Source organism: Haliotis rubra, unplaced genomic scaffold (genome assembly GCF_003918875.1).
Source record: "Haliotis rubra isolate DU_JTF1 unplaced genomic scaffold, ASM391887v1 Scf103, whole genome shotgun sequence".
NCBI lineage: Eukaryota > Metazoa > Mollusca > Gastropoda > Lepetellida > Haliotidae > Haliotis > Haliotis rubra.
In genome coordinates, this window is record NW_025764926.1 from 881,222 (window position 1) to 899,322 (window position 18,101).

The following is an 18,101-nucleotide window of genomic DNA, read 5'->3' on the forward strand; positions in this document are numbered from 1 at the left end:
TAATCTATTACCGGTAGTCACATGATCATAACAGGTCCGGGTATTGAGATAGGTACCCGGGTACAACTCATTACCCACCCGTCCCGGGTATCCAGGTTACCCGTCCCAGCCCTAAAACACACCATGATAATATAAACCAGTGGCTACATACTCCAATACTGAAAGCAGTAATTTACACACACCCTATATCATTCTCCTTTAGATGGGCATATACTGGTATGATGAGGTAGTATAATGGCCGTGTCAGTAGAAGAGCTTGGCTTGGTCTTTCTGCACGGACGTGAAGGGCCAGTTGCTTAGGCGCTTGATGTTCATTGTTCCAGGAGGCGGAGTCCTGGAAGGTGGAAATATCACACGTTAGCTTCATAGTCAGAAACTTATTGGTCAGATCATAGAGTCAACAAAATATTGGTCAGATCATATTGTCAGCAAAATATCTGTCATATCATATTCTCAGCAAAATGTCTGTCATATCATAGTCAGCAAAATATCACTCATATCATTTTGTCAGCAAAATATCTGTCATATCATAAAGACAGCAAAATATCAGTCATAAAAAATGTCAGCAACATTTCGTTCCTGTAAGATCGCGAGTATCATGTCTTATATGAGCACAATGCCACACATTTTCATCAACAAACTAGGTTTTCTGGGATAATCAAGCACCATTGGGTTGAACTTTAGGGGTCTACATAGATACTTTGAGTTATCCAAGGTTTGACACAACTGAAAAATATATAAAAAATGAATGTCATGGTGTATGAAATATGCAAAAAATAGTTATAGAGAAATTGCTTATAAAAAAACATTCAAGAAAAGTCTTGAAAGTCTATGAAGAAAATCCAGTTAACCATTCTTGAGATATCTTGCTGACAATCTTAACATACTGAAATCTTCAAAGTGTCGCTATGACCTTGTAAATTACATGAAGGTCACCAAACTCGAGGGGGCCCTGCACCTTCCTTATATGAAGCTTGGTGTCAAATATGATGAAAATCCAGTGAATGGTTCTTGAGATATCTCGCTGACAAGGGTAAAACGTTCAAGTCCCCTTGTGACCTTGAAATGAAGGTCAAGCTCATCAAACCTGACCGGGACCTTTCTTATACTGTGATGAACCTAGGTACTAAGTATGAAAAGAATCCAGTCAATGGTTCTTAAGATATTCCAATTCGTATGGACGGACGGAGCCCAATACTATATTCCCGCTTCGCGCTAAACGTGCGGCAGGGGATAATAAAGAAAGAATACAAAGGGACTAAGCTTTTACTTCGAGACACTCAGTGAATGAGTGAGTTTAGTTTTACGCCACACTTATCAATATTCCAGCTATAAGGCGGCGGTCTGTACATAATCACATCTGGACCAGACAATCAAGTGATAAACAGCATGAGCATCGATCTACGCAATTGGGATACAATGACATATCGTGTCAACCAAGTCAGCGAGTCTGACCACCCTATCCCGTTAGTCGCCTTTTACAACAAGCATGGGTTACTGAAGATCAATTCTAACCCGGATCTTCACGGGAGACATCCTAAGTATGACACATCAAAGTTTAACACAATGCTGTCTGACTTTGTCAATCTATTAAAATTCACAGTTGACATGTTATGAGAATATTTTTTAGTATCATGGAAAACTACCCTCTCAAAGTTGCAATGGCAATACAAGAAGGAAAAAAAAGAGCAGTCTCATGGGAGATAACTCTGACTGCAGTTGAAGTACTACTGTACAATGAATATCTTATTCTGAATGAAATGTTCTTTCCAGTGTTTAACAGTGTCACTGATGGTTCATTCCGATCCTATATCTACATACTAAAGGAAACAAGGTTGAAGTCAGCATGGTAGGCTGCCCCTATTTGGTAGTCATGGAAACAGGAGTCATACACTGGAGACAACAGTGTGCACTTCTGCATTTCTGCCAATGAATGTTGAAGGAAAATATCACTTGTGAATGAATTTCTGTGTAGATTTTGTTTTAAAATGATACAAATACTTACAGAAAAATAGACTAGAATTGATTAATAATATGTCAATAAGTATCCTTTTAAAAGTGTGTTCAGTTGACCATGCAGTCGCACATCAGTCTTACTGTAAGTGACGTCCCCTTTAACCTGAGTCACAATATAACTGCTATAATATGCAATATATATATATTAGCCAGGAGATAATATAATATCAAAACTCCACATTACGTCTTCCAAATTCGTATAAGAATGCATCTATAGTACCTTTCATTGTTTATGGTGACGTCTTCCATGTCTATCCTATCTAGTTCCAAGCAGTGAGTGTGAGTGAGTGAGTGAGTGAGTGAGTGAGTGAGTGAGTGAGTGAGTGAGTGAGTGAGTGAGTGAGTGAGTGAGTGAGTGAGTGAGTGAGTGAGTGAGTGAGTGAGTGAGTGAGTGAGTGAGTGAGTGAGTGAGTGAGTGAGTCTTCCGAGTGAGTGAGTTTACTTTTACGACACTTTTAGGAATAGTCCAGGAATTATACACATATGTGGAAATGAACCCAGGTATTCCTCATGATAAGTGAATGCTTTAGCTACCAGGCTACCTCATCCGTCCCCCCCAAAGCAGACATACCAGAGGCCAAGGACAGTGAATCAGGGCTCACTGGTCAGCGGTCCAGTCTCTGAAATCTTGTGTCCCAGCAACCCCTCCTCACAGTTGTTGGTTTGAATCCCAAATTCATCCTGATTATTATTCTTGGTTTGGCAGTAGCACACATGGGTTTGACCAATGGTAAACATTCAAGGCCTGTATCATTTAGAGCTTCCCTTCCATATTAAGTGCCAGGGCCAGATACAGCTTTTTGAGAAAAAGGGTGTGTGTGTGTTTTGCACACTTCATTTTCAAGAGAGTTTCAATGGTCATTTAATAAATTTTCAGGACAAAAGGGTGTGCACCCCTGCACACAGACAGACAGACACACAGACAGACACACACACACACACCCATACCCCTCTGGATCCGCCTATGAGTGCCATTATCGAAGAAATACCATTCAATGAGACATTAAGCCCAATTCATCTCAATGACAAATCCTGACAACTTTGAATGATGACAGCCTTCATCTTTCACATATTTTAGCAATATTCAAATTACCAAGAACACATTAAATTCATGTCTGGAACTGAACATAGGTCCTCAGCCTGTCTATTAACCACTGACTAGGGCTGTGTACTGGCAAACATAGGTCCTCAGCCTGTCTATTAACCACTGACTAGGGCTGTGTACTGGCAAACATAGGTCCTCAGCCTGTCTATTAACCACTGACTAGGGCTGTGTATTGCCAAACATAGGTCCTCAGCCTGTCTATTAACCACTGACTAGGGCTGTGTACTCCCTCAAACCTGTCTATTAACCACTGACTAGGGCTGTGTACTTGCAAACATAGGGCTGTGTACTGGCAAACATAGGTCCTCAGCCTGTCTATTAACCACTGACTTGGGTTGTGTACTGGCAAACATAGGTCCTCAGCCTGTCTATTAACTCAGCCTGTCTATTAACCACTGACTAGGGCTGTGTATTGCCAAACATAGGTCCTCAGCCTGTCTATTAACCACTGACTAGGGCTGTGTACTGGCAAACATAGGTCCTCAGCCTGTCTATTAACCACTGACTAGGGCTCTGTACTGGCAAACATAGGTCCTCAGCCTGTCTATTAACCACTGACTAGAGCTGTGTACTGGCAAACATAGGTCCTCAGCCTGTCTATTAACCACTGACTAGAGCTGTGTACTGGCAAACATAGGTCCTCAGCCTGTCTATTAACCACTGACTAGGGTTGTGTACTGGCAAACATAGGTCCTCAGCCTGTCTATTAACCACTGACTAGGGCTGTGTGCTGGCAAACATAGGTCCTCAGCCTGTCTATTAACCACTGACTAGGGCTGTGTACTGGCAAACATAGGTCCTCAGCCTGTCTATTAACCACTGACTAGGGCTGTGTATTGCTAAACATAGGTCCTCAGCCTGTCTATTAACCACTGACTAGGGCTGTGTATTGCCAAACATAGGTCCTCAGCCTGTCTATTAACCACTGACTAGGGCTGTGTACTGGCAAACATAGGTCCTCAGCCTGTCTATTAACCACTGACTAGGGCTCTGTACTGGCAAACATAGGTCCTCGGCCTGTCTATTAACCACTGACTAGGGCTGTGTACTGGCAAACAAATTGTATTGTGATATATTGCGATTCAGGTACTCATATTGCAATATGTATTGCAATATAATGGGAACTTAAGTGTTTGACAGTGAGTGACACTAATCGTGCATGTCAATCCTATTTTCTACATTATAAGTCCCTACACATATATGTTATGGTTCTGATAACAGCCATCTCAAATTTAGGTGCATTGTCAGGGATTCTATTTTATACAATTTATAGTATTACAGTACAAGAGGTGGCTGAAAAGTTCTGATGCCAGCTATGAAGGACTGTATTCATTGCTAAATACATTTCAACATGATCCTTTCCAAGGTCAACCCATTTCTGGTGTCCCCCGCCGTGATGTTGCTGGAATATTGCTAAAAGCGGCGTAAAACCAAACTCAGTCAGTCAGTCCAAGGTCAACACACTTCTGTCAAGGGTGCTGGTGTGCCTGGATCCCATTGGTGCAGACGGCTTCCTCTTCGTGGTGTAAAAAAAGTAACTCCATAGCAGCAGTGATGTCAGTATCGTCTGTATAATGTTTGATAGATAGTACTTTCTTCAAATAAGGAGTAAGGTGTAAGTCGGTGCCAAATGTAGTGAATCCAGAGAATATTCAAGGACTACAAAGTCATACATCCCTTTCAGCACACTTGTGTACAATACACTTCCCGTTGTCCTTCCAGCTAGCTGGGATACTCACACAGTTGCCAAAGCAGATTAGTATGATATTGTTCTAACATTTTAGGAGGCTGTGAACTAGTAGCATTCTTTCCAATCCTAGAAAAATGAAACTAAATCCCATCGGCAGGGTCTTCTTCAAAACAATGAGAATTTACAAGAGAGATGTAGAACGTGAAGTGTCTTAGGATTCATAGCCTTTGGAACACAGGATACTGAAACTATTGTCTTTATCGTCATTCCTCAGTGCGTTCTCAGCTCTCTCACGGGCAATTGCTTTATAGCTTTGTATTTGACTTTGTAAAGTCCATATCTTGAATACTGCAGTCCATATCTTGTATACTGCACACAAAAAATATGGATCATGAATATTTGTGTCAAAAGTAAGAAGCATGATCTGACATTAATGGCTGTCCGAGGTGCCCTGGTAGGGGGGGGGATAATTGATGACAGCCATTGACACTTTTGTTCGTTTTCATGAACAGACTTGCTCAAGTGAAGGTTCAAATTGATTCATGCAGTCTGATAAGGGTGTACTGTACATCCTCTGTGCTAAGGCTCAGAACTTTTCAGCCACCTCTCCTAATCTCAACTTGCTCCCTAATTTTAACGCATGCTTGTTATCTCTCACTAACACAATGCCACACTCACCAACTCACTGATGCACAAATAACAGACTAATAAATTCAAACAGTAACTTTTAATTCAAAATTTGACATCAGCTGTATTGAAATACAGGGAGAGAGACAAGTACAAAATACTTCAACTACAAAACTAAAGACATATCTCCTCAATGATACACAGATATGATACACCTCAACTCCAGGTACACTATCTCCAATGAACAAGGAATGATCGTCTCAATGGCACACACACTGATAAGGAAATAGATTCACATCCTAAAAATGTCTTCAAATTTGGGGCACAAACGTACATTATATGAAACACTTATTTTGGTAATGTGTTAAAAATACACATGTTATTTGACATAAATACTACCCAAAGACTAGAAAATATTAATTGTGCATCTTCAAGACTAGTTTGCCTGCTTCAGAAAGACAAAAAAAGAAAAAAAGTAAAAATGTAAAGAAAATTATTTATTTGCGTAGAACATATAAAAAATATGCTGTATGGCGTAAAACTAAACACAGTGATTGGCATCAGTGAGATAGGTCATCATATGGCACTGCATTGAGTAATCAGGATGACAAACTTATCCATTTTCTGTACAGTACAAGAATAGCTGAATCATTTCAAATCAAATAGTCCAGGGACATCAGAAAAGGGCTGCACACATTTTACTTGATGGGCATTTGAACCCTGAACAATTGATTTAATGTAACTCACTCCATAATAAACATATATTTCACGGTTGCAGGGTTGGGAGTCATGGTGACTCACGATATTTATTTTGCGGAGTCATTTTCAATGTTTGGGAGTCATGAAAATTGTAATATATATCTTTGTGGTAATCATTCTCAGTATGTAACTATGTTTGCACACCACCAAATGAAACTACAGCATAGTTTAATTCACACAGCCAGGATTACTGTCTCCTCTGAGTTCTCTGGAACAATCTGACAGCTCTCATCGAACAATATCATTTTTTGCTTATCAAATCGATTTTATTGAACTGAACTGTGAGGGCCACCTATAAAACTTGCACCAAGCTTGACTCATATGATAGTATTTTGAGAGTCATAACATAATTGTTGCGTCAAATACGTAGGAATCACGCGTCGTGTAAAACCCTGGGTTGGTTGGTTTTAACGTCAAGTATTTCATGTTCAGATAGCTGAAAAACTGGAAACTGCACAAGCAGCTTAAGAACAAAACATGAAACAATATGGGATATTAAAGAAACTATTCAGTCACAAAATATGTATCTCCCCTTTAGTTAAAATGTTCATTTTATGAAATGACTTGTTTAATCCATAGTGAGTGAGTTGACTTAAGAATCCATAGTGAGTGAGTTGGGTTTTCTGCCACTTTTAGCAATATTCCAGGAATATCACAGTAATAATTACCACTAAATGGCTTCACACATTGTAAAAATGTGGGGAATCGAACCCAGACCGTTGACTTGATGAGCGAATGCTTTAATCACTTGGCTACCCCAACGTCACTAAGAATCCAGAAGGAGCTTGCACAAATCAAACATGTCGGAAAACTTGGCCTCATTAATGAGATTCTAATTTTTTTAATACTCCTTTCTGATTGTGTCTTTAAAAATTCCAACTATTGCTTGCATAAATACTTCTATGAGAAAACAAACTGCCCTACATCATAGGGAATAATGCAGGATAAGTTAAAAGACATGATTACATTGCAGTTTCAAAACACCTCACTTTGGTGACACTTGGTATCGTCTTGTGTAACAATACAATTGGTGTCTTGTGTAAACATGCATTTCATTTTTTGAGGAAATCTACCAAAATGAAATCTAACTTTAGCAAACTGATTTATCCTCAGACAATTCAATCCCTTGTCTGGATGATGTAACTAAATGATATATGATTACCTTTGCATGATGAGATATCTAAAAGCTTTCAAAGTTCTGGGTGTAAGCAGCTGACAACTTGCAAACACATACAGGAATGTATAGTAAATAATGGATTGCATATGAATATAAAAACACTTTAAATTCTTTTGAACTGTTTTAATAATTTACTCTTTGGTGAGGAATAAGAATCTAAGACTGAACACACTGAAAAATGGTAATGAGATGCAACTGAAGGGGCATAACTCTGTCCACTGCAGTTGAACATTAGCTGACCAACTATCCGAGAAAAATGAGTGAGTGAGTTTAGTTTTATGCTGCTTTTTAGCAATATTCCAACACTATCATGGCAGGGGGATGCAAGTAAAAATATCTCAAGCTGTTCGTAAAAAAGCTCTTTTCATTGGCAGTAGGAAGAAAGATGGCATTATGGAGATAAGGAGTGAAAACAAAAATGAATACAACAGTTGGACATTTGCCTGCATTCCAGTTTGTCAAGATTCACACTGATTATGAAATCTGAGGCTGATCAACGTCATGGCCTCCGAGCATAAATAACACCATACGCATCCTTGGAACTTGATATCTGGGCAGTAACATCTTCTAGATGCTGATCACAGTCTACAGTACTCACTGTCCCATGAATGATTTTAGCTATCTGTGCCCACTTGCACAAAGCAATCTTTGTGTTAGACAGTGTTAAGTCTGTGTTAGAGTATGGGAGGTACGATCATCGTACTGCTGAGATTGCTTTGTGCAAGTGGGCCCTGTACTCTACAGCTCTTGTGAACTTGGTTCCATGAACTTCCTCTCAACATAACACAATGTGTACTTTTTGAGTGCATTGTTAGAGTTATCTCCCCCTAGTGCCAGACAACCTGATTGGCTGAGGTGATTGGAGCAGCTCTAAAATACCTGACGCCTTCACTGTTGCCATTGGCAACCGACATTGCTTGGGGCATGTTGTTGTGGTTCCGAGCGGAGTCTTGCGGCGATCCATCTCCCTTCATGACTGAGATACTCTTCCAGGAGTCCAGATAGTTCGCTGAACAGGGAACACAGCACATGAGATCAACATGTAATACACAAATGTAGTAATTATGGCAACAAAGTCCATGCTTTACAGATTTAATAGAAAAAAAGATAAAAAACAAATGATTACCAAGTTCAGAAAGAAATACTTATATACTATGAAAGTACCAAATTTGTCACTTATTTAATCTGAAATTATGCAAGTTTCCATGCTCTCAGCCCTTCTTAAAGGCAATATTAAATTTAAAAGTTTGAATGAATTATTGCAACGTTGCATTAAATCAACGCTCATGCCCTCAACCGACCGAACATTATTTCAAGCGAACCCCATAGAGTTATGTCCCTCTTGACGAACATCCTTTGCACAATGTGTGATTGACACCAGTTTGACAAACACCGCCAACACCGTGTGAGACAGTTTCGATGTACGGAGCAATCGTATACATTCCATATAAGGCAAGTGTTATCTGTTTGGAAGCTTTTCGCTTCGAAGTTTCAATTATCAATTTCAGGCAAGTCTTAAGGGATAATAAGTCTTATATTGCATAAATAGGAAGCTAAAGTGAGTGCATATGCCCCCAAAATGTAATATATAATTTATAATTAATTTATAACCTTTTATAAACAATGGTACATAATAATTTATATAAGAAATGATAATTACTCTGTGTACGCTTTATGGATGACTACAATGAATTGTAATCAGATGGGAAATATATAAAGAAAAAGAAATATATAAACAAATAAATGTCCCTTAAACATAATCATAGTACGGGAGTGAACTTAATTTTCCAAGACAGAATTATTCCAGCTATATCAGATCAGAATCTCGATAATGAATGGTTGACAGCATTTCCAATGGCCACCATAATGTCCATACCCTTCAGAAGCACCACAGCTACTGTCCCCTTTCATCAAGTGCTTGACCACCTTCTCTACCTCTGCTAGACAAGTGCTTGACCACCCTTCACTACCTCTGCTAGACCAGTGCTTGACCACCCTTCACTACCTCTGCTATACCAGTGCTTGACCACCCTTCTCCACCTCTGCTAGCAAGTGCTTGACCACCCTTCTCTACCTCTGCTAGCAAAGTGCTTGACCACCTTGACCACCCTTCTCTACCTCTGCTAGCCAAGTGCTTGACCACCTTTCTCTACCTCTGCTAGCAAGTGCTTGACTACCCTTCTCTACCTCCCCTAGACCAGTGCTTGACTACCCTTCTCTACCTCCGCTAGACCAGTGCTTGATCACCCTTTTCTACCTCCGCTAGACCAGAGCTTGACTACCCTTCTCCAACTAACCTGTAAAATGGCTAGAATACAGTATCAAAGATACCTTCCTCCATACTGACATGTATCTGCAGGTCTGTCTTACCTTTCCACAAGCGGACACACCCATCATCTCCAGATGATGCTAGAATTGTACCAGTCACATTCCAGGAGACCCGCCACACCTGTAACATATCAAGAATTTGGTGAGAGAATCAGGCGACACATTCCAGGAGACCCCCCACACCTGTAACATATTAAGAATTTGGTGAGGGAATCAGGCGACGACTAAGGCAAATATGATGGTTAAAGCGATTCCGGCACAACTGGTGATGTTCACTCAATGTGGTGCCTATGAGGGCTGGGCAACCCATGACCCTGATCAGCTGATCAGCTGGGTAAATGCTTCATGCATCTATGGTCTAGCATGACCCAGATCAGCTGATCAGCTGGGTAAATGCTTCACACATCTATGGTCTAGCATGACCCTGATCAGCTGGGTAAATGCTTCATGCATCTATGGTCTAGCATGACCCAGATCAGCTGGGTAAATGCTTTACGCATCTATGGTCTAGCATGACCCTGATCAGCTGATCAGCTGGGTAAATGCTTCACGCATCTATGGTCTAGCATGACCCTGATCAGCTGGGTAAATGCTTCACGCATCTATGGTCTAGCATGACTCTGATCAGCTGGGTAAATGCTTCATGCATCTATGGTCTAGCATGACCCTGATCAGCTGGGTAAATGCTTCACGCATCTATGGTCTAGCATGACCCTGGTCAACTGATCAGCTGGGTAAATGCTTTACGCATCTATGGTCTAGCATGACCCTGATCAGCTGGGTAAATGTTTCACGCATCTATGGTCTAGCATGACCCAGATCAGCTGATCAGCTGGGTAAATGCTTCACGCATCTATGGTCTAGCATGACCCAGATCAGCTGATCAGCTGGGTAAATGCTTCACACATCTATGGTCTAGCATGACCCTGATCAGCTGGGTAAATGCTTCATGCATCTATGGTCTAGCATGACCCAGATCAGCTGGGTAAATGCTTTACGCATCTATGGTCTAGCATGACCCTGATCAGCTGATCAGCTGGGTAAATGCTTCACGCATCTATGGTCTAGCATGACCCTGATCAGCTGGGTAAATGCTTCACGCATCTATGGTCTAGCATGACTCTGATCAGCTGGGTAAATGCTTCATGCATCTATGGTCTAGCATGACCCTGATCAGCTGGGTAAATGCTTCACGCATCTATGGTCTAGCATGACCCTGGTCAACTGATCAGCTGGGTAAATGCTTTACGCATCTATGGTCTAGCATGACCCTGATCAGCTGGGTAAATGTTTCACGCATCTATGGTCTAGCATGACCCAGATCAGCTGATCAGCTGGGTAAATGCTTCACGCATCTATGGTCTAGCATGACCCAGATCAGCTGATCAGCTGGGTAAATGCTTCACACATCTATGGTCTAGCATGACCCTGATCAGCTGGGTAAATGCTTCATGCATCTATGGTCTAGCATGACCCAGATCAGCTGGGTAAATGCTTCACGCATCTATGGTCTAGCATGACCCTGATCAGCTGGGTAAATGCTTCACGCATCTATGGTCTAGCATGACCCTGATCAACTGGGTAAATGCTTCACGCATCTATGGTCTAGCATGACCCTGATCAGCTGGGTCAATGCTTCACGCATCTATGGTCTAGCATGACCCTGATCCTCTGGGTAAATGCTTCAAGCTGGGTAAATGCTTCATGCATCTATGGTCTAGCATGACCCTGATCAGCTGGGTAAATGCTTCACGCATCTATGGTCTAGCATGACCCTGATCAGCTGGGTAAATGCTTCATGCATCTATGGTCTAGCATGACCCTGATCAGCTGTGTAAATGCTTCATGCATCTATGGTCCAGCATGACCCTGATCAGCTGGGTAAATGCTTCACGCATCTATGGTCTAGCATGACCCTGATCAGCTGGGTAAATGCTTCAATGCTTCACGCATCTATGGTCTAGCATGACCCTGATCAACTGGGTAAATGCTTCACGCATCTATGGTCTAGCATGACTCTGATCAGCTGGGTAAATGCTTCATGCATCTATGGTCTAGCATGACCCTGATCAGCTGGGTAAATGCTTCACGCATCTATGGTCTAGCATGACCCTGTTCAACTGATCAGCTGGGTAAATGCTTCACGCATCTATGGTCTAGCATGACCCTGATCAGCTGGGTAAATGCTTCACGCATCTTTGGTCTGACACATGGTTGACTTTGTGATGTGTCTGTGCCTTGGTCTAGCATGACACTTGGTTGACATGGGATGTGTCTGTGCCTTGGTCTAGCATGGCACTTGGTTGACTTTGGGATGTGTCTGTGCCTTGGTCTAGCATGACACTTGGTTGACTTTGGGATGTGTCTGTGCCTTGGTCTAGCAGGACATATGGTCGTAACTAGTGATGTGGAAAATGCTGCATCATACCTGGGACTCATGGTCACCAAAACTTGCCACTTGTCTCATCTCGAACTTCGTCAGAGTGGCCTGTGCTCCTAAGGAAACATCCTTCCTCAGTGGCTTTAGAGAAATAATCTTGAGATCCTTGGCAGCGATTGCCAACAGGTGGTATGACCGCCCCAAGTTTGGAGCGAAGGCAACATCATGGACGGGGTCAGTCACCATGGATAAACTCTCAACTTTGTTCCATTTCCTGGAACATAAGAAATACTCTGTAACACCGGCTTATTGAAGCACTTCATGATAACTACCCACTTGATGAAAGGATAATAACTGACGATGGACAAGTCATGTTATTTTGTCTGCAGTTGACAATATCATATTAGACTATCCACAAATGATCTCCAATTTTAAATAACAAAATAAAAAAATGAAAATAAAATGAGAGAAAATGATTGTCATTTTTTTGTTTTTGAAAAGCAGTGAGCACTTTTCAGTTCATTCATAAATCAGAAACTATTTACATATTTACACCAGAACAGAATGGTTACAATATGTTCCATGCAATGTTAATGTATGCAATCACTCAACCATACTAACCTTGCATTATCGTTGTACTCGTAGATGTGGACTTTCGCACCAGCCGCTGGGTTAGGGTCATCACTGCCGACAGCTATCATTGGAGGATGTACTCTGTAACCATGGTAACAGTAAAAGTTACAGGTCACATGACTGATGTTGCAGGTGACTGTAGAGGCACATTCAGCCATGTCACAGCTGGGAGATGTTGAACCTAGTGTTGATCCTTACACGTTCAATCTCCAAACTGGATGATGCCAACATGTGTCAATAAACCACCTGTTATGCAATACATTGGAGAGTAAGGGCTGTCCACTTCTCGCATGATTTCCTAATGATTGTTATGATTTTAAAATAACTTTCAAGGAATAACACTGTATCTAAGATGCCAAACAAACTTACTAACAACTTTCAAGACAAAACTGTGTCTGTTTTGCAACACAAATATTAATATTCTCGTTGCGATCAGTCATCAAGAATAGAGTATTGGGTATGTTTTAACTAAATCACCGGTAGATCGCCTGTTATGCAACACATTGGAGAGTAAGGACAGATATTGCTGTGCAATATTTCTGCAATATCACGGTAGGGGACACCAGAAATGGGTGAGTTAAGATTTACACTGCACTCAGCAATATTCCAGCTATATGGTGGCGGTCTGTAAATAATCGTGTCTGAACCAGACAATCCACTGATCAACAACATGAGCATCGATCTGCGCAATTGGGAACCGATGACATGTGTCAACCAAGTCAGCAAGCCTGACCACCCGATCCCGTTAGTTGCCTCTTAAGACAAGCATGGGTTACTGAAGGCCAATATTCTAACCCGGAACTTCACACGGGTCTGCAACACATTGGAGAGTAAGGACAGATATTGCTGTCCACTTCATGCATGATTTTTCATGAGGATTGTTATGATTCTAACATAACTTTCAAAGGAATAACACTGTATGTCAGATGCCAAACAAACTTATTGCTTATTGATAACCTTCAAGACAAACTGTGTCTGATTTGCAACACAATTGTGAGCGAGTGAGTATGGTTTTATGCTGCTTTGAGCAATATTTCAGCAATACCATGGCAGGGGATACCAGAAATGGGCTTCACACATTGTACCCATGTGGGGTATCGAACCCAGGTCTTCAGCATGACAAGCAAACGCTCTAACCACTAGGCTACCCCACCACCCTGCAACACAAATAAGCCTGGATACTGTTTACCCTGTCTGCTTCTTAAGTTTTACTAAGCTATCACAAAACCATTTCATGCACAATTTTAATCAACTGCCAATGAGAATATTCCATGGCATATTTCCCAAAAGGAAGACACACCTTGAATTGTTCCAGGACAGACAGCTGCAGCTGATTCTACATGAGATCTCATGCTGGAGAGGCCAGTTACTGAGGTTCATCACGTCAACAGCCTCGTAGATACGGACAATCCCATCAGCAGAACATGTAGCCTAAACAAACAAGAGTCATCAGAAGATGACATATCCCCCCGGCCCCCACATATTTGAAAGAACAAATCATCTGACAGTTACTCAAAGTCCAGCTTGATGTCTTTTTAGACAAGTCCGAATCGTTTCCATGGAAATCATGAAAAATATAAATGCCAAAAATGTGTAAATAGCAAAAGGCACCACTTCAAGATCTGACAGATAAACCTGCCAAGTTCTGTTGAAAGATATTAAACAGTTTTTGAGTTGTGCTCCAGAAACGAAGCCCATCCCTCCCTTTTGAAACAGTCCGAATTGTTTCCATGGAAACCAATAAAAATATAAATGACAAAAAACTGCAAATAGCAAAAGGCACCATTTTAGGTTCTGTTTGATATATCTACCAATTTCTGTTGAAAATTATTTAACGTTTTTTGAGCTATGCTCTGGAAACAAATTCATTACGGACGGACGAGCCGTCAACCATATTCCCCTGCATTACATGCCAGGGGGATAACAAATAGTCAGTGGAACTGGAAGACTGAAACGATCGGTTGGTTGGTTAATGCCGCACTCAGCAGTATTCCAGTGATATGGTGGCGGTCTGTAAATAATTGAGTCTGGACCAGACAATCCAGTGATCAATATCATGATCTACGATGACATGTGTCAACCAAGTCAGCAAGCCTGACCACCCGATCCCGTAAGTCGCCTCTTATTACAAGCATGGGTTGCTGAAGACCAATTCTAACCCGGATCTTGACAGGTCTGAACAGAAAAGAACAGTATGGAAGGCTTTGTATGCAACATGTTATAACATTGTGTCAGAAGTAGCATTAAAAGTAACATTTGCATGTCTTCTGAAAACATTTTGACACAATCATTGAAAACTAACCAGCTGCAAGCCCAAGTATTGAGGTCCAAACTTGACATCCGTCACCGAAGTTCGACTGTCCACAAGGTTGCCTCTGTTGACCCATGGAGTCTGACCTTTACCTTTGCCGTGTTCTCCCACCAGCTCCTCCCACACGGCCGCTGTCCTGTCGAAGGAGCATGTGGCCAGAACCTGCCCGAACTCAGGGTGTGCCCACGTCACTCTCCACACAGAGCCACTGTGTGTCTATACAGACAAGGTGGAAATAATAACACTAGTGAAAACTAGGGATGTCATGATACATAAGTTTCATGAATCAATACGTATCATGATACCCATGTCATGATTCGATACGTATCATGATACCAATTTTCGTGGCATTATTGTGTAAATTTAGTTACATTTTGAACATAAATATTTCATATTTTATAATTGTCCATGAAAAGATCAACATTTTTTATTCTCAGAGATTAAAAAGTTCTAATTTCCCATCTTTGTGCATGAAAAATATTCATTTATAACTCTCATAACATAAAAAAACATGATACAATTGCAAAATGTCAACAATACTTAAACATATTTAAACCGATACTTTCCAAACTAAATATAGATACAGTTTTTAATGTATCGATAATTGTATCGTCTTAGAAAAAGTATAGATGCATCCATACATCACTGTATCATGGCATCCCTAGTAAAAACTAAAAACACACAAACTATTGCTGTGAATTACCATGTTGGTGAGAGATAGTAAAAGGGAAAACAAGCTTGAAATATCATCTGTAAGGATCCTTTCCAGTCCTTCTTCCAAATATTTCAGTACAATACAATATCCCCTAAAACAGAACAATCACATACCACTTTTTTTAGGCTAAGGATTCTGGATTCATGAAGAATCCTGCCGTAGGCTGTAGTAATTATTCAAGTAACTCTATGATCATTAACATAACAGGGTTATAAACAGGACTGCATGATATGTGTCTCTACTTTCGATAAATGGCAACAAGTTCTTGCAGATACTGACAGCATAATGCAAAAGTGTTAATTCTCATACACATAGTGACATATTCAGTGTTTCAACACCTCTCTCTGTCAACAGTAATTCAATCTTCAGCTATTATCAAGGTTAGGATTATAAGCATGATTAGCATGTTTAGGGAACATTCTTTCTAATGACTCCAGATACAGTGTGATCCACTACAGACAGAAGATTGTGAGCAGCACAGTTGAAGTAGCAATATCTGCACATCTCCCAATATCATACAACTAAGACTGAAAAACAACACTAAACATTCGTAAATCAGTTGGTCAACATGGAAAAGCAAAATGTTACTTCCTTCTCTTTTTATATATTTGTAACTGATCCAGTTCTTATCAAGAGAGAAACACTAAAAATAGTAAAATAGCCAGTGAGGTGAGGTGAGGTGAAATTGGGTTTAACGTCTTGCTTGAGAATATTTCGCTCATATGACGACGTGCATGCGTGTGTATGTGTATATGTGGCTGCTTGTACTAGCCCAGACTGAAGCTGGTTTTATAGTGCTAGCCCACTGAGATACCATGCCGCAGTGAAGCATGAATACCCCACTCAGACACATTATACTGACTTCGAGCCGACCAGTCCTTGTTGTACCCATTAATGCCGAGCGCCAGGCAGGGACCAACAAGTACCATATTTTAACTTCTTTTGGTATGGCGCAGTCAGGGATCGAACCAGCGACCTTCCGCTCTCCGGGCAGATGCTCTAACCACTACACCACGGAGGCGGTCAAAATAACAAGTACTGATGGTTGTCTCTACATAATGTCAATATAAGGGCTTCAACAATACCTTCCAGTTAGCTGTGCAGTGCCACTCTCCATCTTCTCCCAAGTCCCACACCTACAACACCAACATATGATCCCGTGACTGCTGTACGCATGCTGACCATGTATATCATTCCAATGCAAGAGCTCTCATTGCAATTGGATTGGGGGCTTAATTTAACAATATTCCTGCAATATCATAAGGACACTAGAATTGGGCTTCACAAATCGTACCTTAGTGGGGAATTGAATAAAGGCCTTCAACAAAATAAGCAAACACTTTAACCTCTTGACTACCCGATCCCCCTGCAATAGATTAGGAAATTATCTGTTGTACTACAGATGTGTACCCCAGGTACATTTCTGTATACAGAAACGTACCCTAGCCAAAATCAGCATACAGAAACGTACACTAGGACGATTCCATACCCACTGTGTCATTTTCTTGATCGGAACCGTCATGTTGTTGTATTAGATGCATTTGATTGCGTAATATAAGAAACAAATATGTATACACAGTAACTGATATTTCGCGATGCCAAATACCACTTGTAATCAGCTGAACGGGAACAACTACATACGGTTTCGGTTTTGGATTGCGGAATGTGGATTCGTCCGCCTTTTAGGGTACCTGGTACGTTTCTGTATTTTGACTTTGTTTAGGGTACATTTCTGTATCAGAAACGTACATGGGGTACGTATCTGTAGTACCTGTGCCGACAATGACCCCTTCAGCGAGAATGGCATTATCACCCTTAGCAATTCTTGAAAGAGGAAGTTTTAAAATGTTATTATAAAGAAAACTGCTTTGTTCACAGCAATAATGTATCATTTTGCACACACATGTAAACATCATGGTGTAGGTAACTGCACAGGCTGTTAGTTAAAAATTCATTTCGAATCTTGCCGTGTGCTAATTCTATGCATACATGTTCCTACTGCAAATCTGCTTACAACATAATGTGATAGAAACTTAATTTTCATTCCTGCACTGTTTCAGTGAAAACTGGTTATCACCTTAACGCTTTGGTCGCTGGAACATGTGGCCATCCGCGTTCCGTGGAAATCATAGGAGACATCGTGGATCAAGTCTTTATGATCAACAGGGATGGATTTGGCCACATACATGGTGAACGTCAATCAAACACAGGTGAAAAATAAGTAATTACTGTGTGATATTAAGACACGATATTAAGTAAGTCTGTATATATTTCAATTAGAGTTATCGTCCTAAAATAAAACACTGGCAGGTGCGCGATAACTTTGGACTTACATGCGCCATAGCGCTCCAATACCTTGC

General features: G+C 40.9%; 1 protein-coding gene across 1 annotated transcript; it reads right to left on the reverse strand.

Annotated features, from left to right (window-relative positions):
• Positions 1–24: 24 nt before the first annotated feature.
• LOC124272089 (nucleoporin SEH1-like) lies at positions 25–18,089 on the reverse strand. Its single transcript, XM_046707236.1, has 9 exons — positions 17,819–18,089; positions 16,827–16,877; positions 15,018–15,242; positions 14,016–14,146; positions 12,704–12,796; positions 12,131–12,356; positions 9,745–9,823; positions 8,254–8,383; positions 25–334 (listed from the first exon to the last, which is right to left on the reverse strand). Exons 1-9 carry the CDS (start codon positions 17,927–17,929, stop codon positions 244–246), a joined length of 1,137 nt encoding a protein of 378 aa, XP_046563192.1. The 5' UTR covers positions 17,930–18,089; the 3' UTR covers positions 25–243.
• Positions 18,090–18,101: the final 12 nt, after the last annotated feature.